The 26,791-nt window shown below is 39.5% G+C and overlaps 2 protein-coding genes across 5 annotated transcripts in view; both read left to right on the forward strand.

Moving 5' to 3' along the window:
- Positions 1–17,620, forward strand: part of myh9b (myosin, heavy chain 9b, non-muscle) — a 45,476-nt gene extending 27,856 nt beyond the window's left edge. For 3 of the 4 annotated variants that reach the window (XM_026210444.1, XM_026210457.1, XM_026210451.1), the window contains 23 exons: positions 18–87; positions 169–329; positions 1,785–1,893; positions 1,983–2,114; positions 2,310–2,654; positions 2,734–2,857; positions 3,957–4,128; positions 4,209–4,421; positions 5,417–5,561; positions 5,649–5,855; positions 5,937–6,041; positions 6,119–6,271; positions 6,351–6,599; positions 6,961–7,173; positions 7,268–7,480; positions 8,442–8,603; positions 9,035–9,163; positions 9,252–9,340; positions 10,098–10,221; positions 10,297–10,505; positions 10,608–10,716; positions 10,790–10,962; positions 12,120–13,471. In XM_026210444.1, the coding sequence (XP_026066229.1) occupies positions 18–87; positions 169–329; positions 1,785–1,893; positions 1,983–2,114; positions 2,310–2,654; positions 2,734–2,857; positions 3,957–4,128; positions 4,209–4,421; positions 5,417–5,561; positions 5,649–5,855; positions 5,937–6,041; positions 6,119–6,271; positions 6,351–6,599; positions 6,961–7,173; positions 7,268–7,480; positions 8,442–8,603; positions 9,035–9,163; positions 9,252–9,340; positions 10,098–10,221; positions 10,297–10,505; positions 10,608–10,716; positions 10,790–10,962; positions 12,120–12,228 (3,715 nt within the window). In that variant the 3' untranslated portion in view covers positions 12,229–13,471. Of the gene's footprint in view, positions 1–17; positions 88–168; positions 330–1,784; positions 1,894–1,982; positions 2,115–2,309; positions 2,655–2,733; positions 2,858–3,956; positions 4,129–4,208; positions 4,422–5,416; positions 5,562–5,648; positions 5,856–5,936; positions 6,042–6,118; positions 6,272–6,350; positions 6,600–6,960; positions 7,174–7,267; positions 7,481–8,441; positions 8,604–9,034; positions 9,192–9,251; positions 9,341–10,097; positions 10,222–10,296; positions 10,506–10,607; positions 10,717–10,789; positions 10,963–12,119; positions 13,472–17,543 lie in introns of those variants that run through there. The other variant, XM_026210458.1, reaches the window with a different exon arrangement.
- On the forward strand, positions 14,817–20,125 carry slc25a38a (solute carrier family 25 member 38a). The gene is made up of 8 exons (XM_026210506.1): positions 14,817–15,156; positions 15,350–15,415; positions 17,001–17,125; positions 17,197–17,281; positions 17,364–17,543; positions 17,865–18,033; positions 18,560–18,726; positions 19,326–20,125. The coding sequence occupies exons 2-8, from the start codon at positions 15,401–15,403 to the stop codon at positions 19,446–19,448; spliced, it is 864 nt and encodes a 287-aa protein (XP_026066291.1). The 5' UTR covers positions 14,817–15,156; positions 15,350–15,400; the 3' UTR covers positions 19,449–20,125.
- Positions 20,126–26,791: the final 6,666 nt, after the last annotated feature.

Here is a 26,791-nt window from a genome sequence, read left to right on the forward strand (position 1 = left end):
TGTGTTTTTTTGCTCAGGTATGAAATCCTCACGCCCAACTCCATTCCCAAAGGCTTTATGGATGGCAAACAGGCTTGCGTGCTGATGGTGAGACCAGTTTAACTGTTAAATAAGCTGGGTTAAAGTCATCTGGTGTTACTTCATTAAGTGTCCTAAACTGTGTGTCAGATCAAAGCGCTGGAGCTGGATCCAAACCTGTACCGGATCGGACAGAGCAAAGTGTTTTTCCGTGCTGGAGTTCTGGCTCACCTGGAGGAGGAGCGTGATATGAAGATCACCGACGTCATCATTAACTTCCAGGCCTGGTGTCGTGGATACGTCGCCCGCAAGTGAGCATCAATATTATATATAATAGATTTTAACAATGAGAGACTGACGTCAAACTGCTGATTAACATAACAAATAATTAAAATAACACTTATTTTAAACAATATTCACTCAACATATAAAACAGAACTAAATGAGTTATTGCTAGTCTGACACAGTTGATATTAGTTGAAGGAACATTGCTATGTGGCTCTTAGCTCATTTCTAGGGGGTTCTAGGTGGTAACTAGGGTATTGCTATGTGGTTCTTAGCCAGTTTCTATCTATGGTGTTCTTAGCCAGTTTATCAGGTTTATTGGTTAAGAGGGTGTTTCAATATTGTTCTTTTTGTTTATTGTATATAATTTATGCTAGGGTGTTGCAATGTGTCTCTTAGCCAGTTTCTAGGGTGTTCGTAGCCAGTTTATTGGGTTTAGTGGTTACTAGGGTGTCGTTATATTGTTCTTAACCAATTTATTTGGTCTGGAGGTTACTAATCTGTTCCTATGTGTCTCTTAACCAGTTTCTAGGGTGTTCTTAGCCAGTGTATGTGTTTTTATTGGTCACTAGGGTGTTGCTATATTGTTCTTAGCCCATTTCTAGGGTGTTGTTAGCTAGTTTATTGGGATAAGTGGTAACTAGGGTGTTGCAATGTGGTTCTTAGCCCGTTTATTGGAATGAGTGATTACTAGGGCGTTGCTATGTGGTTCTTAGCCAGTTTATTGGGATTGGAGGTTACTAGGGCGTTGCTATACGGTTCTTAGCCAGTTTATTGGGATTAGTGGTTACTAGGGCGTTGTTATACGGTTCTTAGCCAGTTTATTGGGATTAATGGTTACTAGGGCGTTGCTATGTGGTTCTTAGCGAGTTTATTGGGTTTAGTGGTTACTAGGGCGTTGCTATACGGTTCTTAGCCAATTTATTGGGATTAGTGGTTACTAGGGCATTGTTATGTGGTTCTTAGCCAGTTTATTGGGATTGGAGGTTACTAGGGCGTTGCTATGTGGGTCTTAGCCAGTTTATTGGGATTAGTGGTTACTAGGGCGTTGTTATGTGGTTCTTAGCCAGTTTATTGGGTGTTCTTAGCCAGTGTATTTGTGTTTATTGGTCACTAGGGTGTTGCTAAATTGTTCTTAGCCCGTTTCTAGGGTGTTGTTAGCTAGTTTACTGGGATTAGTGGTTACTAGGGTTTCGCTATGTGGTTCTTAGCCAGTTTATTGGGATTAGTGGTTAAAAGGGCGTTACTATGTGGTTCTTGGCCAGTTTATTGGATTTAGTTGTTGCTAGGGTGATGTTATGTAGTTCTAGCCAGTTTCTAGGGTGTTCAGGTGGATGTTAGGGTGCTACTATGGAATTGAAGTGATTCCTAGAGGACAGAGTGTATATAAAAAGACGCTAGATGTACACATGCACTGAAGTCCACAGAAGCCCAGTACCTCTGTCCTGTGGTGTGTAACGGGGTGTGTGTTTGTCGTCCAGGGCGTTCGCTAAGAGGCAGCAGCAGCTGACGGCCATGAGGGTGATCCAGAGGAACTGCGCTGCGTATCTGAAGCTCAGGAACTGGCAGTGGTGGAGACTCTTCACTAAGGTTCACAAGCACACACATACATGTTCAGATGAGCTGTTATTCTTGAGGTGTGTTCGGTGCTGAGGCTGCGTGTGTCGTGTGTGTTTCAGGTGAAGCCGCTGCTGCAGGTGAGCCGACAGGAAGAGGAGATGCAGGCCAAAGACGAGGAGCTCAACAAGGTTCGGGAGAAGCAGATGGTGGCCGAACAGCAGCTGAAGGAGATGGAGGTCAAACAGCATCAGGTAATGTTTCACATTAATTATATGTTGTGAAGTATACATACAAAATGAAATATTGTTACTTTATTTTATTGTATTTGTTAATTATTACAGATTATAACATTAACAATTCTGTTTGTTTTGGGGGTTTATCGTGGACACTAAGACACAATGCCGTTCCAGTGGGAAAGTTAATGCTGTGATCGTTCCTCTCTTTAGCTGAACATGGAGAAAATGGCTCTTCAGGAGCAGCTGCAGGCGGAGATGGATCTGTGCGCCGAGGCCGATGAGATGAGGAACCGCCTGGTGGCCAAGAAACAGGAGCTGGAGGAGATCCTGCACGACCTGGAGGCCCGTGTGGAGGAGGAGGAGGAGCGAGCCAATCACCTGCAGGTGGAGAAGAAGAAGATGCAGCAGAACATCGCCGACCTGGAGCAGCAGCTGGACGAGGAGGAGGCGGCGCGCCAGAAGCTGCAGCTGGAGAAGGTCACGCTGGAGGCCAAACTCAAGAAGACCGAAGAGGACGTGATGGTGCTGGACGACCAGAACAACAAACTCTCCAAGGTCTGTCTGCAGGGGCCACTGTTCTGAGGTTTGGTTTAAACTCTGGCTGTTGTTCCTCACTGTTCGTGTGCTGGTGCAGGAGAAGAAGCTCATGGAAGAACGGATCGCTGAGTTCACCACGAACCTGGCCGAGGAGGAGGAGAAGTCCAAGAGTCTGCAGAAGCTCAAGAACAAACACGAGGCCATGATCACCGACCTGGAGGGTGAGCAAATACACCTTACGCTGTAGAGCATCAGGTCAATACAGTCATCAGTGATCATGTATACCTCATTTAACAGATGCTTTTATCCACATGAGAAATGGTACAAAGCAGTGCATTTTAAAATATAGGAAAATGTGTCTAAATCATAATGTGTAAGTCATATTATAATATGCCTAATTTATACATTTGAATATAGAAAAATTTTACATTTATTTTATGTAGTGATTGGCAAATAAAGCATGTAATGAAATATTCATGTCATGGTAATTACACGAATAAGTAAATAGTTCATGTTTAATTAATGTACAGTTCATGATATTCAATGTAAAATATGCAAAATATAGCATTCAAACTACATAACTTTAGTTATATGTAGAATTATATATGAAGTATAATATTAATGAAATATAACATAATATCTGTTAATGTAAATGATTCGTAATATGCATTTCACATAAAATATGGTAAATCTGTAACTTTTGTAAGATACAGAATTTATTATGCAAGTATATTTACATATACAAATATAGAATTACATATAATTATATAAATATAATATGTGTAATACATGTGAAATATGCAAAATCTAGCATAATATATAAACTTTTTATTTAAAATATGTACATTTTGTAAAGTATACAGTTATATATGAATATATATGAATTTACATAATGTGAAAATAAGTGTAAAATCTAGGGTTATATAGTTTGTGTATGCATATTTGTGTGTAGATAGCATAATATGTATAATGTATTGTAAATTTATATTAAAATATATATATATAATTTCTATGTGTGTTCATATACAGTATATTTTGTATACATATTTATATAGTTAGTGTAAAAATGTCTTTATTATGATTCTGATGCCTAAGATTATAATGAATTTAAATTAATGTTTTAATGATTTCTTTAATCATGTTAATGTAGTTTACCTCTGTATGGAGCCCAGAGGGTGTAATGGTTGGATGTTCGGATGTGTATTAACTCGTATAGATGTGTATTAATAGTGTGTGTGAACTCGATGGCACTGGAAGGACTGGTTGTTGACATCAGTAAATCTAGGAAGGCTCAGTAAATTATATGTCCTGTCTCATCAGACCGTCTGCGTCGCGAGGAGAAGCAGCGTCAGGAGCTGGAGAAGAACCGCAGGAAGCTGGAGGGCGACTCTACAGAGCTGCACGACCAGATCGCAGAGCTGCAGGCTCAGATCGCCGAACTACGCGCACAGCTCGCTAAAAAAGAGGAGGAGCTACAGGAGGCGCTCGCCAGGTGAGACGCACGGTGTCCAATCACAGCCGAGCATTACTAATGAGGCGTCAGAGCTCCTGAGTGACTGTGTTTCCCGTCAGGATCGAGGAGGAGGCGGCTCAGAAGAATCTGGCGCAGAAGAAGATCCGGGAGCTGGAGGCTCAGCTGAGCGAGCTTCAGGAGGATCTGGAGCTGGAGCGAGCGGCTCGAGCCAAGGCCGAGAAACACCGGAGAGACCTGGGAGAAGAGCTGGAGGCGCTGAAGACGGAGCTGGAGGACACACTCGACTCCACCGCCGCGCAGCAGGAGCTCAGGTCTGTGATTATAAGATCTTCACCTCATGTCTGCGTCTTTTACAGCGTCTCAGGGGTTTGTGATGAGAAGCTCTTATGAACCTGAGGTGTAAAGGTGTCCCTGCTGTCAAAATATAAAAGTTTGAGAGGTTTGACACAAGAAGGTGGAAGAAATTAACACATAAATATCAGTATTTTTTACCATTATCATTATTAAATCATAACAATATTATTATTATTTTTTTCTTCTAGATATTAATTTTTTTTTTTTTTTATAAAGTTGCATTACAATTTTTTCATTTTTTTACGTTGAAATAATAATGTAAAACATAATTTAAGTATTTATTAATATTATTATTATTTGTATTAAATTAGTATTTTCTTAGATATTAATTTAACAACATGATTGTTGCCAATTTTATAATTATAGATAAAATAATAAAACCGCTATTAAAATAACTATTATAATAATTTTATTATATTTTATTTTATTAGGTATTATTTATTATTTAACAGTACAATTGCGTTACAGTTTATTTTTATGATTAGGTTTAAAATAATACTATAAAAATAATTCTAATAAGAACAATAATTTAATTTCATAATTTTTTTATTTTATTTTGTTAAATATTCTTTTTTATTTGTATTTTGTATTTAGCGGTACAATTCTATTATAATTCTCCATTTAGGTCATTAGTTACAATTAAATAATATTAAAATATCAATTTATAAATTTGTGTTTATTTATTTTAGATTTTTATTATTAAAGTTTCATTTTAGCATTTTTTTTTTATGTATATGTTCATTTTTTTTGTACTACAGTTATTTTTTTTTAAATAATTTTTATTATACTTAATTAATAGTGCTTTCTCTTTGTTGGTTCTTGTAAAGATGTAAGTTCCCTCAAAGGCAGCTATTTCTATAGGTGTCGGAGTCTGTTGTTGTCTGGATGTTTCAGCAGCAGCAGTATCAGATGTTTATCACACAAACCCATCAGTTATATGTCTCCTCCGCAGGACGAAGCGTGAGACTGAAGTGGCTCAGCTGAAGAAGACTCTGGAGGAAGAGGCTAAGGTTCATGAGCAGGTGGTGGCTGAGATGAGACAGAAGCACAGTCAGGCCTTCGACGAGCTCAACGAGCAGCTGGAGCAGGTCAAACGGGTACGAGACGCTCCCCTTCCCTCACACACACTGAAAACACTCACACCACGTGATCAGCAGCGTCACGCTCCGTCTCTCCGTCTCTAGAACAAGGTGTCGGTGGAGAAGACCAGACAGGCTCTGGAGTCGGAGAGGAACGAGCTGCAGATCGAGCTGAAGACGCTGATGCAGGGCAAAGGAGAGTCGGAGCAGCGCAGGAAGAAAGCGGAGACGCAGCTGCAGGAGCTACAGGTCAAACACGCCGAGAGCGAGCGCCAGCGCATAGAGTTCGCTGAGAAAGTCTCCAAGATGCAGGTGAGAGAACCACACAAGCCCTAGCTGCGCGATGAAGCGTTAGCATTAGCATTAGCGCTGACGGCGCTTCTGTCTTCTCAGGCGGAGCTGGATAACGTCAACGCTCTGCTGAGCGAAGCCGAAGGAAAGTCCATCAAAGCGGTGAAGGACTGTTCATCCGTCGAGTCGCAGCTGCAGGACGTCCAGGTACGTACGGTGGCCCGGGGGATTATGGGATGTGTGCGTGCCTGGCTCGCTCTCTGAACCTGACCGTGTCCTCACAGGAAGTGCTTCAGGAGGAGACGCGGCAGAAGCTAGCGCTGAACACACGTCTGCGTCAGCTGGAGGACGAGCAGAGCGGTCTGAGAGAGCAGCTGGAGGAAGAGGAGGAGGCCAAGAGGAACCTGGAGAAACAGATGAGCAGCATGCAGGCGCAGGTACACGAACACACGCAGAACACCTGTCCCGTTCACACGGAGACGTGTGCTGAGCGTCTGTCTGTCTGCTCTGCCGCAGCTGGCCGAGATGAAGAAGAAGGTGGAGCAGGAGGCCAGCTTCCTGGAGAGCTCCGAGGAGGCCAAGAAGCGCGTCCAGCGCGACCTGGAGGCCGTGACGCAGCGTCTGGACGAGAGAAACGCCGCCTTCGACAAGCTGGACAAGACCAAGACGCGCCTGCAGCAGGAGCTGGACGACATGCTGGTGGACCAGGACCACCTCCGACAGATCGTGTCCAACCTGGAGAAGAAGCAGAAGAAGTTTGACCAGGTGACCGCGAACGAGCACGAGCTTGATTATAAAGAAAACAGGGAAATTAAAGTTGGAAATGGCGTGAAATGACCATTATATCCAGCAGGTGGCAGCAGAGCACCACTCTTTAGCTCAACTGCCAAGGTTTTTTATTTATTTTTTATACTTATGCGTTTGGATTCATTCTAAAATGACGTCACAAAGTCTCATCTCATTTAAAAACTAAGTAAACAAACAAGCCCAGACAGCTTAGAAGGGTTAATTATTTAAATACAAGCTAAGCTAATGGTATGATAATTCAATAATACTGTATAGATCTGCTCCTCTTGTGAATGTGAGTGTGTCTAATGGTGAACTCTCGGCGTGCTGCTGTCGTCAGATGCTGGCTGAGGAGAAGCTGATCTCTGCCCGTTACGCTGAGGAGCGTGACCGCGCCGAGGCCGAGGCCCGTGAGAAGGACACGCGTGTGTTAGCGCTGTCCCGCGAGCTGGAGACCCTCACGGAGCTGAAGGACGAGATGGACCGCACCAACAAACTGCTGCGCGCCGAGATGGAGGACCTGGTGTCCTCGAAAGACGACGTGGGCAAGAGCGTAAGACGCCTCGCTGTCCTCCGAGACGAGCCGGTCCGACGATCGGCTGGAGGCTGACGCTGTGTGTGTGTGTGTGTGTGTGTGTGTGTCTCAGGTGCACGATCTGGAGAAGTCGAAGCGTGCGATGGAGCAGCAGCTGGAGGAGATGAAGACACAGCTGGAGGAGCTGGAGGACGAGCTGCAGGGCACTGAAGACGCCAAGCTACGTCTGGAGGTCAACATGCAGGCCATGAAGGCACAGTACGAGAGAGACCTGCAGGGACGAGACGAGCTGGGAGAGGAGAAGAAGAGACAGCTGCTCAAACAGGTGCGAGCTGAGCACCAGACATCATGCAGACGCTGCCTACCGCCGCTATTCATCAGACTCGATATATATACAAATATAACCAGCTTTCATATATTTATATATATATGTATGTATGTCCAATCAATGTACCAATTAATCTATTATAATATAAGAAAAATATTTATATTTACTTTAGAAAAAGAACAACCTGGCATGGGAATTTTCAGTTTACAATTTCATAATTTATACAGGATTTTAATATTTGTAAAATTATTCTGATTTTTTTGCTTTTTTAACTTAAAAATAAAAGTATATATACATACATACATACACACACATATATTCAACTAATAAAGGAAATAAATTTCCAATGAATCGGTTATCTTATATAAAACTTTATTTATTTATTTTATTGCTTTAGGAATGTCATTTTAATCTTAAAGCATTTTTTTTTCATATATATATATATATATATATATATATATATATATATATATATATATATACATTTATACTTTAAAAATCTAATTATTTTATATTGTTTAGGTCTACCTGATTATGTAAGGAAATACATTACCGATAAATCAGTTATCATATATAAAGAAAGTTCTGTATGTTTAATTTCATCGTTTATTTATTTATTTATTTTTTAATCAGATATTTTGAGTAAGAACTGTTTTAAAAAATAAAAAACATAAAAAATAATAATATTGGAATTATTTTTCCTTAAATTTTTCTTACATTTTTTTTTTTTATTATGTCTGATTATATTATCTGATTAATCAATGAAATAAACAATCAATTAATTATTTTAGCATATTTATATGCCGTTTTTTTTTTTTTTCATTTAAACATATATCTATATAATCAGACTAGATAAATCAGTGATCAAGTGTAATCTGTGCTCGAGCACTGCTGGGGTTATTACTGATGTTAATGATGTTATTATTCTCCTGTGTGTGTGTGTGTGTGTGTGTGTCAGGTGCGTGAGATGGAGATGGAGCTGGAGGACGAGCGTAAGCAGCGCACGCTGGCGATGGCGGCGAGGAAGAAGATGGAGCTGGACCTGAAGGAGCTGGAGGCTGCCATCGACCTGGCCAACAAGAACCGAGAAGAGGCGCTCAAACAGCTCAAGAAAGTGCAGGTTCGTCTCTCACACCAGGAGCTTGTGGAGTAACCGATGTCATGATACACAACATCACTTAATAAAACTGTGATGTCCCAATAAGCCCTCGCGTCATACCTAACAAACACCCCCCAGCTGTTATACATTCACTGTAAACCCCAGCTTCTCAGGGGTTACTGCTGTTATAAAACGGTTATTCCTGACACATAATAACGTTCTACTAAATAAAGCAGAGCAAGTAAAGTGTAATGATATCAGTAAAAACAGTGAAGTTCTGCAGAATCAGCTGGGGTTCTGTGGTTGCCGAGCAACACACGGAAGTAAACAAAGGTGTATGATTCGAACGTGGCTCAGCCAATCAGAATCAAGGACTGAACTCTGCTCCAGGAGCGCTTGCTTCTGTGTCCTGATCAGAGCTGTGTGTGTGTGTGTGTGTGTGTGCGCTCCAGGCTCAGATGAAGGACCTGCTGCGGGAGCTGGAGGACACGCGTGTGTCCCGTGAGGAGATCCTGGCGCAGAGCAAAGAGAACGAGAAGAAGGTGAAGAGCATGGAGGCCGAGATGATCCAGCTGCAGGAGGTCAGTGTGTGTCTCTGTGTGTGTGTGTGTCCTGGAGAGCCGAGTCTGCCGTGGCTTATGTCTGACGAGTGTGTGTGTGTGTGTGCAGGAGCTGGCGGCGGCGGAGAGAGCCAAGAGACAAGCGCAGCAGGAGAGAGACGAGCTGCAGGACGAGATCAACAACCAGGCCAACAAAGGGTGAGTGACATCACACACACACACACACACACATTCATCTGACTGTTAGACATGGACAACACTGTGAAATACTGCCTCTTCAATCAAACCAAAAAGATTTCAGATTTTAAGGAGATACCTTGGGGAGCAATAAAATACCAAACATTTTTCCTTTCTTTTTTTGGAGGTTATCTCTTTTTACTATATGATTTCTCTAAAAGACATATATAATAAAATGCAACAGATTTTCAAAAAACTAATTACATTTTATATATATATATAAATATATATATTTATATATATATATATTCAATTTCTCTAAATAAAAATAAAAAAAAATTTAAATATTGACTTTTTTATGTGTATATTATAATAAAATAACAATAAAAAACACTTGAAGTGAATAGTTTTCACAATTTTTTATGTTATTTTTTATTTTATCTTATTAAATATGTATTAAAACTATTTTTAAAACAAAACAAAAATAAAATACTTTTCCTTAAAAAATAATTATTCTATGATTATTAAAAAATAATTACACAAGTCACAGTTTCGCACGAACAACTAAAAAAACAGTAGTTAAAACTGACAGATTTCTGCTGGCTGACATGCTGTGGTATACCGACCCATAATCCTTTGTCTGTCTGTCTGTGTCTGTGTGTCTGTGTCTGTGTGTCTGTGTGTCTGTGTGTCTGTGTGTGTGTGTGTGTGTGTGTGTGTGTGTGTGTCTGTGTCTGTGTCTGTCTGTGTGTGTGTGTGTGTGTGTGTCTGTGCTCAGGGCTCTGGGCTCGGAGGAGAGGAGGCGTCTGGAGGCGCGCATCGCTCAGCTGGAGGAGGAGCTTGAGGAGGAGCAGAACAACACCGAGCTGGTGAACGACCGGCTGAAGAGAGCCCTGCTGCAGGTCAGGAGCGCCACTGACCTCTGACCCCTGACCTCTGACCCCCACAGCACACTCACAGAGTCTCTCTGTCCACAGACGGACCAGATCAACGTGGAGCTGACGGCGGAGCGCAGCACCACCCAGCGTCTGGAGGGAGCGCGCTCACAGATGGAGCGCCAGAACAAAGAGCTGAAGCTCAAACTCACCGAGCTGGAGGGAGCCGTCAAGAGCAAATACAAGGCCTCCATCGCCGCCCTGGAGGCCAAGATCATCCAGCTGGAGGAGCAGCTCGACGTGGAGACCAAGTACAGCAACACACACACACACAACTCCGTCAACTTAAACATTAATGTCTCCAGATGTCAAATAATGTCCACGGTGTAAGTGATGATGATGTTTGTGTTCAGAGAGCGGCAGCAGGCCTCTAAACTGGTGCGTCGTGCGGAGAAGAAGCTGAAGGAGGTGATTCTGCAGGTGGACGACGAGAGACGCAACACAGAGCAGTATAAAGACCAGGTAATGCTCACCACAAGATGTGTGTTCAGGGTTCAGGTTCATCACGCTAACGTCTGTCTGTGATCGCCTGCAGTCTGAGAAACTGAACAGCCGCATGAAGCAGCTGAAGCGGCAGCTGGAGGAGGCCGAGGAGGAGGCGCAGAGAGCCAACGCCAACCGCAGGAAACTACAGCGAGAGCTGGAGGACGCCACCGAGTCTGCGGACGCCATGAACCGAGAGGTCAACAGCCTGAAGAGCAAACTCCGGTGCGTCACACATGCACCAGAACACTGCGGCTGATGCTCACCTGAAACATGACATTATTCACCGTTTCATCAGAAGTAGTGCACTTTCACATCAGTGTCATTAAATAGAACTAAAATAACAGATTTAAAATAATAGCAAATAATAAACTATTTAAAAAATGATTTCTTCATTTAGTTTGACTTTAAGTACTTAACTAAAATGTAATTTATAAAAAGTAAATAGATATATTAAAAATATATATTTCTAATTTTCGTTTAGAATTACGTTAAACTAAGTACTAAAATAAATTAAAATTCAATAAAATTAAAATTATGTCGATTTATGTAAAAACAAAATCTAATATTTTTAGTAGTTTAAGGAAAACCATAAAAAAATGGTGTTAACTGAAATAAAAGAAATTATAGCTCAATTTTGACATGGCTGCTAGGGCATGTTTGTAATTTTTGTTTTGTTCAGTCTAAAGCTGAAATTAAAATGACAAAACGTTTTTTTATGCATAGAAAAAATCTTAAGATATATTCGAATAATAACGTTATTTTGGAGATTAATTACTAAAATTAGCTATTCAATAAAACTGAAATTTTGTTTAAAAATTTAATAAAAAAACTGAATGGACATTAAAAAAAGTTATTTACCGTATTTTTCGGACTATAAGTCACAACTGAGTATAAGTCGCTTCAGTCCAAAAATACGTCACGACGACGAAAAAAAAAAACATATAAGTCACACTGGATTATAATTCGCATTTATTTAAAACCAAGAACCAAGAGAAAACATTACCGTCTACACCCTCTCGCAGCAGGAGACGGTAATGTTTTCTTTTGGTTCATTTCACTTGGTTCATGTCAAATTAATTTTGATAAGTAAGTCGCACCTGACTATAAGTCGCAGGACCAGCCAAACAATTTAAAAAAGTGTGACTTATAGTCTGGAAAATACGGTATTTATTTGAAGTACTAAAATAAGTACAACTAATAAAAATAACCAAAGCAGATCTATTGTTTCATCAGTTTCTCTATACTTTATCTAAATTGTTCTACTATTGTTCTGTTTTCCTATAATTCGGATTGATCGTAATTGAAGTGTGTTACCTCCCTGAGTCCTGCGTGTGATCAGATGTGTGTCTGTCATAGTAATGAGTGTGTTTTGTGTCCAGACGCGGCGATCTTCCCTTCACCATGCGCCGTATCGTCAGCCGCTCGGGAATCGAGAGCGATGAAGACCCGGAGGCCAAGAGCGAAACCCCCGAACCCAAACCTGAGTGAAAGAAGCCGCACCGCAGCGTTCCCTCGCAAACACACAAGTCTCGGACGACAACATCCCTGAAAACTCAGAGATACCTTGTCTTTTTTTTTGTTTTTGTTTTTTGGATCTTATTTTAGTGCCATAGTGTATTCGCACACACACACACACACACACACACACACACACACACACTGGTTCTCCTGACAATCACACACAGCTTCTACTCACACAACGAGGACCAAATTTGTGTTTTCATATCATTGTCTAAAATACAAAAAGAGCGCAATGATATTTTTGTAAGGACACATTCCGTCAATTGTTTTCCCTAGTCCGGATCTATTTTTCTAAGTAAAAGGATTAAAAGATAGTAAAGAAGAGAACGTATTTGAAGGGGACCAAAGCAAAACTTGCTTTCTACAAAACTGTATTTCATTCATACGTTTTTATAATGGTATACGGATGAACATAGCGCTTGCTCTCTTGCACCTCTGCTGATGAATAAAATATATGATTGTGTTGAGAATTACTGATAATATATACACTCACACACAATAATGCATTTAGTAAATCAGACCAGCACAGAAAATATTAAAGATCCCCACGCCACCATATATGCACGTGAAATGTTTTTTGAGTAATAAAATGGACATGTTTTATCAGACTTTAGCGGCGGATTGAAGGAATAAAGAAGGAGTAGGCAAAGCACGAACTCATTTAGATATGGCACTATGCACTATCGCCTTAAACCTACTATTTGGATATTTTCTGATCCTCTGTTTCTTCCAGTATATGTGTCTTTATTGAAGTTCAGGGCATAATTGGTGGAGGGTTTCTCTCACGCACACACTGTAAACGCTGAGCACGGCTGGGCGGGAATCCTCCGTTTGGCGGGAGTTTTTTTAAATAACATGGAACGCCTCCATGGCTACCTCTGATGACGTGTAATACTCTGTGACGTCATAGTTGATTACTCCGCGATCTGTGCTCTCGTTAAGATCTAAAGAGAGCGAAGCTCGTGCTCGGTTTCTGCTTTTTTTTCTGCTCACACTGCTGGGAAGTGAGAGAAATTGACTTATTGATTATGTATGGATAGGATAGATAGAGCATTTATCTCTCTCTCTCTCTCTCTCTCTCTCTCAATAATGACTTTGTGATTTTGTTATGTTCTCTCTCTGTCTGCAGCTCCTGAATGATATCTGGAGAGATTTATCATGAATCATTGGTATAATGATGCAATAAAATGGCTTTTTCAAAACCACTTTAGCAAGAGTTCTTGATTTGGTCTTGTTTTGTCCTGGTTTTTAGTTACAGTTTAAGACAAAATCACTAAATTCAGGCTTCTGGACCCTTCATTCATTCTCGATCACCGACGAATGTTTTCGTTTACCCCTAAATATTTATTAATAATCTTTCTGAAAGTCAAAACATATTTTCTCTTTCTCTTTTCATTATTTAGCCAATCAGAAAAAAATAAAACCCCCGCGCCTCACAGTGTTGCTGGGCAGATTTTTTTTATTTTATTTTGCAAAATAGGTTACGAAACATGTTTAATGTACAGAACGTAATTTTAATTAAAATATATATATAAGTTATTTATATCAAGGGCGAGGGTTTGATTTTGATATTGGCGGGGACATGGCAGTACTACTCCCAATATTTTCGCATATCTTACATGCCAACATACTCATAATTAATAATAAAAGCGCATATTCATTAGACAATAATTAATTGATTAGCCTATGTAAAACCTGCAGTAACCACGCTGTGCATCGCTTTATTTTAATATTAAATATGAATCGGACCAATGCTGATTCTGAAAGAACCTTCACGCGCATCTGATGGACGGCTAAACCGCGCGCTCTCCAGTGTTGGTTTTTATTTTGTGGATATTTCAGCTTTGTACGTTATACAACATATAAGTTAAAGAGGGTAAATTTGATCATTAAGTTAAACCGTGCACGTTTAAACACTGTCTTGTGTGTCTATATAAATAAATCAGATAAACAGCTTAATGTGCGTCCTTGAAAGAGCGAGGTTTTCTAGCGAATTTACTTAATCGCGTGACCTATTTAGATGCCTAGATTACAACAGTGGTAACACATATTTAATTGTTTGATCAAAAGTATTGCTTGCGACAATTTAGTAATCGGAGGATATTAAGGACATGTCATACGCCCTTGATTTATAATCACCATCAATTATGTTTAGCAACTGATGTAAATGCTTTCTTTTACGAGTTTTTAGGAGAGTATCTCTACCTGTCCTGCAGAGTAAGTTATGCTCATGTATTGGTCAGTAATCTGTTTGAACAGTTACTGAGCTCCGCCGCGAGAGCGCGCACGTGACCGCGATGCCGCGCAACTGAAGCGCTCCAAAGCGGTGCTCTGAGCAGCTTTATCCGCTTCACACTGAAGCGAATCTAGTACAGCCTTTCAATCTGTGTTACTGAGATATATATAATTTTTTATTTTTATTTTATTAGTTTATTTTATTTTGCGAGACATAAATACTAAGCTTTGTTGTATGTCCTCGTTCTCTATTTTCATTTTTTCTCAGATTAATGCTTCATTAATTAATTCATTAAAATTGGGCTAATCTATTATTCTTAAAACTTCGGTTTAGAATTCTGCTTCAGACATATTGGATAAAATGTATTTTATACAGTTGCATTTATTATTTCTCAACCGTTATATTTTGTCACTGGTCTTGCAGGCGTTACAGTTGACCAATCAAATTGAGTTTACTGCGCACCTTGCTTCAGACCCCGCCCCTTTCTCTTGTACCTATCTGTGGAGCGCGTGCACAGCAGGACAGACAGCACCGCTTTACTGGACCAACTGGTTCTCACTTCACTTCTGTTTATCTCCGTACTTCTTTAGTTTTCTTATTTTATTGGAAACATCATTTTGTGACGCTGAATGATGCTCGTGAACACAGAGTAAGAAAAGGTGAGCTGATCTATTTAAGAGCAGTTTAAACTGTAGTTTATTTATACCTTACTATTTCTGACTTGAGAAATTCAAAGCACGTGAACGTGCTCCTCACGTGGGAAGCGCGCGCATAATGAGCGGCACCGTGCACATTGATAGAATAATGAACCCTGCGTGATTCTGTGCGTGTGTGATATTCTGCTGTTTTCAGAAGCAGAGCTGCGCAGAAGAACACATTAACCGACTGATCATCTCAAACATCATGGAGTTCTCACCGGTAAGCTTCTGTGTGTTTGTGTTTTAACTGCTTTTTGCAAACCTGTGTAACTTACAATTTTAGAAACAAGTTTTGACCCTCTAAACCTATGTTTCTTATATTAGTACTATCTTTAAAAAAAAAGAAAGAGAGAGAGAAAAGAACCATAAACTTGGCATTCGCGCTCAAAACTGCAGCGTTCTCTCGCGTATTGCGCGTTCCCGTTCGCTCTCGACTGGAATATAGTTTTATCATCTCATCCCGTTTTTTTCCCCTGTTATATGTTTATTTGTTAGATTTTGTGTTGTTGTTTAAAGATGTAAAAAAAAAATCGAACCATTTTATGTTTATGTTAGACACGGAGAAACTTCCATGTCTCTGTAGACTTGCAACAATAGACTTCACGTTATACAACCCACCGCGCTCTGTACAGTAGCCCACAAACACTATGCGCCAGAATAGGCTTTACAATATGTAATGTAATATAATGCAAGATACAAATGGGTGATGTGGACATCAATGTAGTCGAAATGAAATTTCGTCTGTTGTGCAGTTTCCCTCTGAACTCTGACCTCTTGACTTGATCCGCTCACCTCAGCTTGCTCCATTTCTGCAGGTCATATATCAGTCGTGTTATCTGGTCAGTGATAGGGCAGTGTGAGCGCTAGTTACTGCGCTATATCTCGTGGTTTATAGTGTGTGTGTGATCATAGGTATCTATAGAAGTGTGATAACAGTCACGGGAATAAACTGTTGAAGATCTGAGCGGACTCTCTTCAGGTAGCTCGGTTATTTTCTGCTTCAAGCTCTCGCAGAAGCGAAGTGAAGCAGCCAATGAGGGGGCGGGCTTTAGCCGAGCCTCTTGTTTCCTGCGTTCTGATTGGTCCGTGTGAGGCAGGGCATCGGTAAACATTCGGTTGTCATGGCGCTGGTCAAAAGAGGCGGGGCTGAGCAAACTCCCTCAGATAGATGAGAAACTTCAGTTGAAGTCCAGCAGAAGACGAACTTTACTTCACACTCATTAACTTACGAGATCAGATCATTTATCAGGGTTTATATGAGGGCCAAAACAATTTTTTTTTGGTTATTTTAGTATCGATATACAAATACAGTTTTTATTAATATTTTCCTTTTTAATTTTAGTATTTAGCAATTGTTTTGTTGTGTTTTTATTCGTTTTTTAATGTTTTATCTTGATTTCAGTTTGTTATTTCAGTAATTCAGCACTTAATTTAATAAAATGTAGCTGTTGAAAAATGAGAAAATTTGCCTTGGCCATTAGATAAAATAAAACAAACTATAAGTTTCATATGGAATTTATTATAAGTAAATAATTTTAATCTTTTTTTTTTTCAGTTAATGTTTTAGGAATATAACCAAAAATATTATTTTACAGCTTGAGTTGTATTTTTAACCCTGTTTTGTAAACACAAATGATTCAAATTGATTCAGATGGATTCAAAGCATTGTGATCCATCTACGATCATTTTAAATATCAGCTGTTATTGAAGCAGCTGCTGACTGACTGTAGTTAGTGTTTAATGTGTGTTACTGTACCCATGTGACTCCTATATGAGCGGTTTCTCTCCTTCTGTGTGTGATTGAGGCTCATCCGGCGGTGAAGGCCTTCATGTGTGGCTCTCTGAGCGGGATGTGCTCCACGCTGCTCTTCCAGCCTCTGGACCTGGTGAAGACCCGTCTGCAGACGCTACAGAGCGGCGTCCAGCCCGGGTCAGTACACACACGGGACCAGCTCTCAGTCCAGCTGGATGAGTGTTAATGAACCGTCTTCTGCTCCTCAGGTCGGGTCGTGTCGGCATGCTCGCCGTGTTTGTGAGTGTCCTGCGCACAGAGAAGCTCCTGGGACTGTGGAGAGGCGTTTCTCCTGTGAGCATCACTCCTGATTTGCTATGAAAGCTCTGTTGTGTTTGTGTGTGCATGGTTATATTCTGTATTTCTGTCTCCGCAGTCGTTTGTGCGCTGTATTCCAGGCGTCGGCATCTACTTCAGCACATATTTCACTCTTAAGCAGCGGTTTTTCGTTGACGGGGCCCCGGGGCCTTTACAGGCCGCACTGCTGGGGGCCGGAGCCAGATGTGTGGCAGGCGTCTGCATGCTGCCCGTCACCGTCATCAAAACACGATTTGAGGTGTGTGTGTGTGTGTGAATACATTTGGGCTTTTGAAAGAAATCTATACTTCTGTTCATTAAGAATGCGTTAAATTCTTTTATGCTGTTATTTTAACTTTTCTACTCCGAAAAAGATAATGCATTTAATGCAGCTTTGATCACAGAAATAAATTACATTTCACAACATATTTAAATAGGAAACAGTTATCTTAGATTGTAATAATATTCTTACATTTTACTGTATTTTTGATCAAATGTAGATTTGATGAGGTTCTTTCACAAACAGCTTACAAACCCTCTGTACACACACTGTGTAACGCGGCGTATGTGTGTGTTTCAGAGCGGCCGCTATAAGTACAGCAGTGTGTTTGGAGCGCTGCAGTGTGTGTGTCGGACCGAGGGAGCGAAGACTTTGTTCTCGGGTCTGACTGCTACGCTGCTCCGAGACGCACCGTTCTCTGGGATATACGTCATGATCTACAGCCAGGCCAAGTACACACTGCCACGAGGTGTGTGTGAGAATATACTGCATGCACTTCTGCTTGAAATGTGCATGTGATCAAAATAGGATTTCAGCATTCCAGATGGTTCATTTAATGAGGAAAAGAGTCCTTTACTGGTGAATGTAATATTTCTTGGGGAATGCAACATTTTTCTAAGTGTTAGTTAAGTTTCTTAGAAGAATGCTAAAGATTTATATAAAAAACTTCAAGATTGAGTTTCTTGGAGGGATGCAAATGTTTTATGAGCAAACAAAAGTGGACACATAAAGTTTCTCAGAGGAACAAAATTATGTAAGCAAGCAACACATTTCTGAGGGCGATGCAAAAATCATGCATGCAAACATAAGAGTTTTTCCTTCAAATCTCTTTTTGTCCATCACCATATTTGATGAGACATCAGGAATATTGCTCTTGGTCTAGAAATGCTTCTTCATAAGAGATGAGCAGCCGTTGAGTGGCTCAGAGATGAAGTGAGAGGTTGAACAGCCGTGTGGATCAGACTGTACTGATTCTCTCTCTCTCTCTGTTTCAGAGATCAGTCAGTCGTCTTACGCTCCACTAGCAAACTTCAGCTGCGGGGTCCTGGCCGGCGTCCTGGCCTCCGTCGTGACCCAGCCAGCAGATGTGGTGAAAACTCACATTCAAGTGAGTCCAGACGTCTTCAGCAGGACATCAGACGTGGTGCAGTTCATTTACAAGGTAACAGACCCTGATGTGACCCTCTCTGCTGCTTTAGACTAGCTCTCTAATAAAGCCAGAAGCAGCACAGCTCATCTAATCAGATCAGACACACAACTCTTTGTTTTATAATGCTACTGTATTGAGTGAAAAATCATATTTAAGGCCTGTTCACACCAAGATAACAATACTAGGGTCCACACCAGCGAGCAATATCATGAGTGCACATGTGTCTGCCGCTTTAAATCCTCCAGCAGCTTGTGATATCAGGATTGATTCTGATTGGCTGTCAATGTGTAACAGTTTTGATTCCGTTTGAATCTGAATTCTGTTAAATTCCTCAGATTCCAAAAATTTGAAAAAAGTCTCCAAGATTCCATTTGGAACTCTTCAATATGAGATTTATAAAGTGAATGGTTTGTCATCCACATATTTAATCTGATTAGATTTAAAACCACAACTAAAATTATTCTGAAACATCATTAACTGAACTAAAATAAAATATTAACATTTGATTAAACAAACTAAATGTAAACTAGAAATGTTGCCATGGCAGTTTCAGAACTCTCAGAATCTTTACAAACAAATAAAACTGTAATTTGAATGTGTTTGTGTGTCAGGAGCACGGTTTGGTGGGGTTCTTCCGCGGCGCGGTTCCTCGCTCGCTCAGGAGGACCATGATAGCGGCGATGGCGTGGACGGTGTACGAGCAGCTGATGGCTCAGATGGGCCTCAGATCCTGAGATCTTCACACGGGACGTCCCGTGTTTCAGTGTGGGACGCATCACACAATCTGAACTGACTGTGATCCACGTTTGAGTTTCAATGAAAACACGTGTCAACTTTAAAATGCACTTTAATACGTCCGCTCGGCTTCTCTGGTCTGTTTATGAGTAAATAATGCTTAGTATTTATGAATGTGCACTTAATGAGAGACTTTAAGACATATGTTTGCTTTTATAGTCTATATATTATATTGTTTTAGCAGACAGAAGGGCTAACCTCGTCCAGAATAATACAATTGTTATGTTGAAATTAAATATGTTTATGACTGACAGGGTATCTTTACGTGTTGTGCAGCCAAATAAAACACAGGAGAAACAGCCAGCCAGTGTTTTCTGATCTAATTGAGGGTCATCAGCCCAAGTGAAGACTGTCTGAATGAAGGGAGCAGATAAGAGCGATGACCTCCAGCCTCTTACGCAAAACCCTCTCAGAGAGTCAGAGGAGAGTACACAAACTATTACATGTGACATGCTGAAATCTGTACAGCTTTACATGTGTTTGTTTGACATGTTCTGCAGCCGATTGCAACAGAGAAACGCTTTAATAAATACTCAGCAAAACTACTGCCGTTTCCATCATTCATGCTCTTGCTACTTGAGTGTATTATGTTTCTGATATAATAAAACATAAAAAATAAAAAAAAACTTTTTCAAGCATTTTTCTTAGTTGTGAGTTTCAAAGCAGCTTAACTTGCACAGACTATGATTCCCCCAAATAACATATTCACTATAATAAATACAATATTTTAATTTTGAATTTTTGTCATTTTTAGATAATTATTGACTATATTAATAGCAAATAAATGCATTCAGAATATGCATGTTAATTTAGTAAATTGAAACAATTTAATACAACTTTTCTGTAATTTTAATAAAATATTTTATTTCAATTATATTTTAATTAAAAAACACAATTTTACTGCAGTAGAAATAACACTGGTTTTGTTTAGGAATCTATTTTGTAAGTTAACACTGTTGTCTATGACAGTCTCCTCAGAAGTGAGTTATTTGGGGTTTTCAGGGGAACAGAACATGTTTAACTCAGTAAATGATGGACGTGATGATCGTGCTTTAGTTTCATCCAAATTCACCTGAGATCATCAAATCACTGATTTATGTTTAACCTGTTCAGGAACAACCTGATAACTAAAAACAACACAAAACACACGGTATTGTCCTAATCTCGCAGTTCATTTCACTTTCACTTCAGTTTTTTGAGAACTGTGCATGAATCCATAGAATATAGATGTTTCTTTCCATCTTAATTAAACACGTGGAGCCGTGTTTGTGCGCTGTGTAAACACTCGTGACTCCGTCCTTCAGGACATTGTGTCTCTCAGCAAACAGAAGTTGCGACAGAAAGTACACCGTGTTTCACCGAAGAGGCCATTGTCTTAATATGGTCTTTGTCTTAATATGGACAATCCATCCCGTGTGTCTTAATATGGTCCCCCGTCCGTCACTGCAGCGCCACCTACAGCCCAGGACAGGAAACACAGTTAAACACAACCCTGAACACTAGCGCCACCCAGCGGAGAGAAAATACAACACTATTTATTGTTGTAGACATAATGCCTCTAAATCTGTCTTATTAGCCTAGTTTTCATTAATGTGAGAAGTTATACATATTGTAAATGTAATTAGCATTAATTGATTAATTTCGCTGCATATGTTCTTTAAAGAACCTTTGACTGAAGGGTTCTTCTATGGCATCGCTTGAAGAACCTTTATAAGCACCTTTTTTAAAGAGGGTAATGTTTAATTCTGTTAGGTATTATGGACCTCACTAGTGGCCCTGGTGACTTTTCAAATAATGATATACAGACTGAAGCAGTGCATTAGGCATCTAATAGCATCTAAAGCTGCTGAGGTCCTCATCTGGTCATGAGCTGGTCCTAAGCAACTAGCTCCTGCTCAGAACCAGCTCAAACCAGTTTAAACCAGCTCAAACCAGCTCAGAACCAGTTTACATCAGCTCAGAACCAGCTCAAACCAGCTTAGAACCAGCTCAGAACCAGCTCAAACCAGTTTAAACCAGCTCAGAATCAGCTCAGAACCAGCTCAAACCAGCTCAGAACCAGTTTAAACCAACTCACTGCTCACTTCCAGTGGCGGCTCCAGACAATTTTGATTGGGGGGCAATGGGGGTCATTTCAAGGGGGTCTCATGAAAACCAACAAAAAATACAGTGGGCACGGCTAATAACTGCATATTACTGCATCGAAAATACATTTTGGTCCAAAAATAGCAAAAACAATGACTTTATTCAGCGTTGTCTTCTCTTCAGTGTCTGTTGTGTGAGATTTCAAACACTGAAGTGTAGTGATATCTGGTTCACGAACGAATCATTCGATGTGATCAGATCTTCTTGAACCAGTTCACCAAATCGCACTGAATTGTTTTAAATGGTTTGCGTCTCTAATATGCATTAATCTACAAATGACTTAAGCGGTTAACTTTTTTACCGTGGCTGACAATCCCTCTGAACAGGGCCGTGCAGAGACCTTTGGAGGGGCAGGTGCTCAAAGTATAAAAGGGGCACATGGAACAAGGCTTTAAATGGCGCTGTTCAAAATATCAGTACAGCAATATATTGTGATGCATTCCTTGCTGATTCACGTATAGATATGGAGGGTTATGTATTGATACAGCAGCAAATGCTTTGATGCAGTTTTGAAAAAGAAACAATAGAGAAGACAATTTTAAGTTTAAAATAATAATAGCTCTGGGATTGGAAAAAACAAATGTAAACAAATGACAGGCTACATTTGTTATTCATATCCTTCACACTGAACTTTGATGTCAGGAATATTATGCATTTTTTATTGACATTTTTACATTTTTCTTTTACAGAGAGATATTATTGAGTTTACAGGCTAAAGTGGTCTTGTTGTTGTAAACACTGTTGCTATTGTAGAAAAAAAAGATTTGCGTCACATTTAAAATATAATTATATAATTAATTTCTGAATTGTTTTTATTTTTATAATGATAATTCAGAGAATGAGAAAATCTGAATAAGCCACTGGTGTTGTGATAATTATTTTTAAGGCACTCAACGTGTAAAATAAATAAGTACTGTATTATAATAAAAGTCTAGTCAAATAACATAAAAAAGACAGACCCCTCGATGCCTGTGAAGCTTTTCTCCCTCAAAAAGCACGCTAGCGTTACTACTACAGGCTACACACAGCAACATATCTGCATGTTCTCACATCACATCGTTCTTGTAAAATAATAATAAGTAAATAAACATCAAAATCACTTCGCTGAGAATGAAACACCACTTACCAGCTGCTGCGGTGTTGAAAATATCTTTTAGCAATTTAAAAATGCACGTGCGGCATGAGGAATCGTCCCGGTCAGGTAAAAGGTCATCATGTTGATCATTTTATTTACGGCTAAATTATTATTAATAAATTGTATAATATTATGATTGGGCGTGGGCAGGCATTCACAAAAGGGTATGTTTACAAAAAAATTCAAGGAAATTTTGCTTTGACAAAAGGGCACTTAAGGGGCAAAGGAGCAGGTACTCAAGTGAAGCATAGACATCATATACAGTATTGTTCAAAATAATAGCAGTACAATGTGACTAACCAGAATAATCAAGGTTTTTAGTATATTTTTTATTGCTACGTGGCAAACAAGTTATCAGTAGGTTCAGTAGATTCTCAGAAAACAAATGAGACCCAGCATTCATGATATGCACGCTCTTAAGGCTGTGCAATTGGGCAATTAGTTGAATTAGTTGAAAGGGGTGTGTTCAAAAAAATAGCAGTGTCTACCTTTGACTGTACAAACTCAAAACTATTTTGTACAAACATTTTTTTTTTCTGGGATTTAGCAATCCTGTGAATCACTAAACTAATATTTAGTTGTATGACCACAGTTTTTTAAAACTGCTTGACATCTGTGTGGCATGGAGTCAACCAACTTGTGGCACCTCTCAGCTGTTATTCCACTCCATGATTCTTTAACAGCATTCCACAATTCATTCACATTTCTTGGTTTTGCTTCAGAAACAGCATTTTTGATATCACCCCACAAGTTCTCAATTGGATTAAGGTCTGGAGATTGGGCTGGCCACTCCATAACATTAATTTTGTTGGTTTGGAACCAAGACTTTGCCCGTTTACTAGTGTGTTTTGGGTCATTGTCTTGTTGAAACAACCATTTCAAGGGCATGTCCTCTTCAGCATAGGGCAGCATGACCTCTTCAAGTATTTTAACATATGCAAACTGATCCATGATCCCTGGTATGCGATAAATAGGCCCAACACCATAGTAGGAGAAACATGCCCATATCATGATGCTTGCACCTCCATGCTTCACTGTCTTCACTGTGTACTGTGGCTTGAATTCAGAGTTTGGGGGTCGTCTCACAAACTGCCTGTGGCCCTTGGACCCAAAAAGAACAATTTTACTCTCATCAGTCCACAAAATGTTCCTCCATTTCTCTTTAGGCCAGTTGATGTGTTCTTTGGCAAATTGTAACCTCTTCTGCACATGCCTTTTTTTTAACAGAGGGACTTTGCGGGGGATTCTTGAAAATAGATTAGCTTCACACAGACGTCTTCTAACTGTCACAGTACTTACAGGTAACTCCAGACTGTCTTTGATCATCCTGGAGGTGATCATTGGCTGAGCCTTTGCCATTCTGGTTATTCTTCTATCCATTTTGATGGTTGTCTTCCGTTTTCTTCCACGTCTCTCTGGTTGTGCTCTCCATTTTAAGGCATTGGAGATCATTTTAGCTGAACAGCCTATCATTTTTTGCACCTCTTTATAGGTTTTCCCCTCTCTAATCAACTTTTTAATCAAAGTACGCTGTTCTTCTGAACAATGTCTTGAACGACCCATTTTCCTCAGCTTTCAAATGCATGTTCAACAAGTGTTGGCTTCATCCTTAAATAGGGGCCACCTGATTCACACCTGTTTCTTCACAAAATTGATGACCTCAGTGATTGAATGCCACACTGCTATTTTTTTGAACACACCCCTTTCAACTAATTCAACTAATTGCCCAATTGCACAGCCTTAAGAGCGTGCATATCATGAATGCTGGGTCTCGTTTGTTTTCTGAGAATCTACTGAACCTACTGGTAACTTGTTTGCCACGTAGCAATAAAAAAATACACGAAAAACCTTGATTATTCTGGTTAGTCACATTGTACTGCTATTATTTTGAACAATACTGTAAGTAGGTCCATGAGCGGGTTCGCAAATCATTTGAGTTAGTTCGGGAGTTCAAAGCGGGTTCGCGAATCATTTGAGTCAGTTCTGGAGTTCATAGCGGGTTCGCGAATCATTTGAGTCAGTTCGGGAGTTCATAGCGGGTTCGCGAATCATTTGAGTCAGTTTGTCCAGTGTTGGGCAGTAACATGTTATTAGTAAAAAAAATAATTAATTTTGACTGAAGTGCAGCCTAACCTGCAGCAGCGACGCATTGTAGGATTGGTGGATGCCATATATATGTATATATATATGTATGTATTGTTGCGGAAATTCAAATCCAATAACAATATGTAAAGACTGAGAATGAAAAACCAAACAGAGTTTTGTCTTTGTATTGCTTTAATTCTCTGCAGAGAATGATCTGGTTTACACACAGCTTCTGAGTCTGTGTGCAAAAAGATAACACACATACTCACAGACCACTTTTTATATAATGTAAAAAGATACATTGAAGGACAGACTAGGAACTTTGAGCCAATCATGTTGCTCAGTGCACATCACATAATAACACATGCACATCTCATGCACATCTCATCATAGATGCCTGGTTACTCTCAAAAACTGTCTGTCTCTGCTACACAGTTTTCCCTTAAATGTTGTTATTCAACCTAAAGCTGTTACGTGCACAAGTTACTTCTTTGGGATGGCACCACAAGGAGTCGTTCAGTTGCAGAGCACAAACTTCTGGAGGACACATAAGATTTAACCAGTGAGTTTAGGTATGTTCACAACGTTTCACAATAACTTTGATATTGTCAAATATATTTAACTGAAAACTGAATGCAAAATAAATCACACAATATTTTCACTTTACAGTTCAGTAACAGTGGAGTTGGAAACAAAGTGGACAACACTATTCATTAAACACTTATTAAATGTATTCAGATGAAAGTTTACCATTCACAAATTATTCACAAGCAGTGTTTTCAGAGCCCCCAGTTACACTGTTTTAATCAAAACACTAACATTACAGTGTTGTAAAACAAGTCAAATCAAATGAAGTACATTTTTATTAAATTAAGTACAATCAAAACCTATCACAAAAGGTCAAAGCATCTCTAGCAGAAGTGACAGTGCAATGTAGCAGAAGAACAATTTCTTACCAATGTTTCAAGAATAAACTGGATCCTCGATGACTCTACAAGGGGAAAGAAGAAATGGTTTACTGAAAAGTTCTTAAAAAGCAGGATTTCATTTTATACCATTTCTTTAAACCATTGGTTCTCAAACTTTTTATACCAAGTACCACTTCAGAAAATATTTGTTATTAAATATTAAGTTCCACCATAATGACCAACATTACATTTCAGCAGCGTAGTAGACCAAACTATTCAGCTACAGCTCTACAGTTAAAAAATGAGGCAGTTTTATTCTAATAAGAATATTAATTGTTGTCAGACACTTTACCATGGTAAATACAGTTTGAACATTAACACTACAACTGTGCTTATACACAGGTAAATGAAAACTTAGTTTAAATTAAAGTTATAACAAAAGTTACATACATTTACGGTACATTAACTGTACTTAAATGTACAAAATGCCTTACTCAAAGATTAAATTAAAATGTATTAACATTAATATTTAATTTAGTGATTCACCGGCATAACCACTAGAGAGGGTCTGACACTGAGAACCACTGCTTTAAACAATCCTCATTTTTAAATTCATTTTTATTAATTCATTAAAATTGTAAAATCTCTAAAAGACAGACATTAACACATAACTTTACCAGCAACACATTAGGTGAGCATCTAACTTGATCATCTGATAAAGCAATGCAAAATACACACACAGGTATTTATTTATCTTCTGTAGGTTACATATCCTTTAAGCTACCCATTTGTAAACTCTGGTTATACTTTACTATTTTCAAAAGATAATAAAGATAGCGATTTTCTTACCTCATTTTGCCACTGTGTTTGCATAGGAGCTCGCAGAACACATCTGACCCTTCTTGTGTTCACAGCTTTTGTTCTCCTTTGACATGTCACGACTCAAATTCACTCAAAATAAATAAATAACAAATGAACAGGCAAATATTTAATAATTTGGGACCAACCA

Source organism: Carassius auratus, chromosome 3, assembly GCF_003368295.1.
Source record: "Carassius auratus strain Wakin chromosome 3, ASM336829v1, whole genome shotgun sequence".
In the NCBI taxonomy this organism is placed as follows: Eukaryota; Metazoa; Chordata; class Actinopteri; order Cypriniformes; family Cyprinidae; genus Carassius; species Carassius auratus.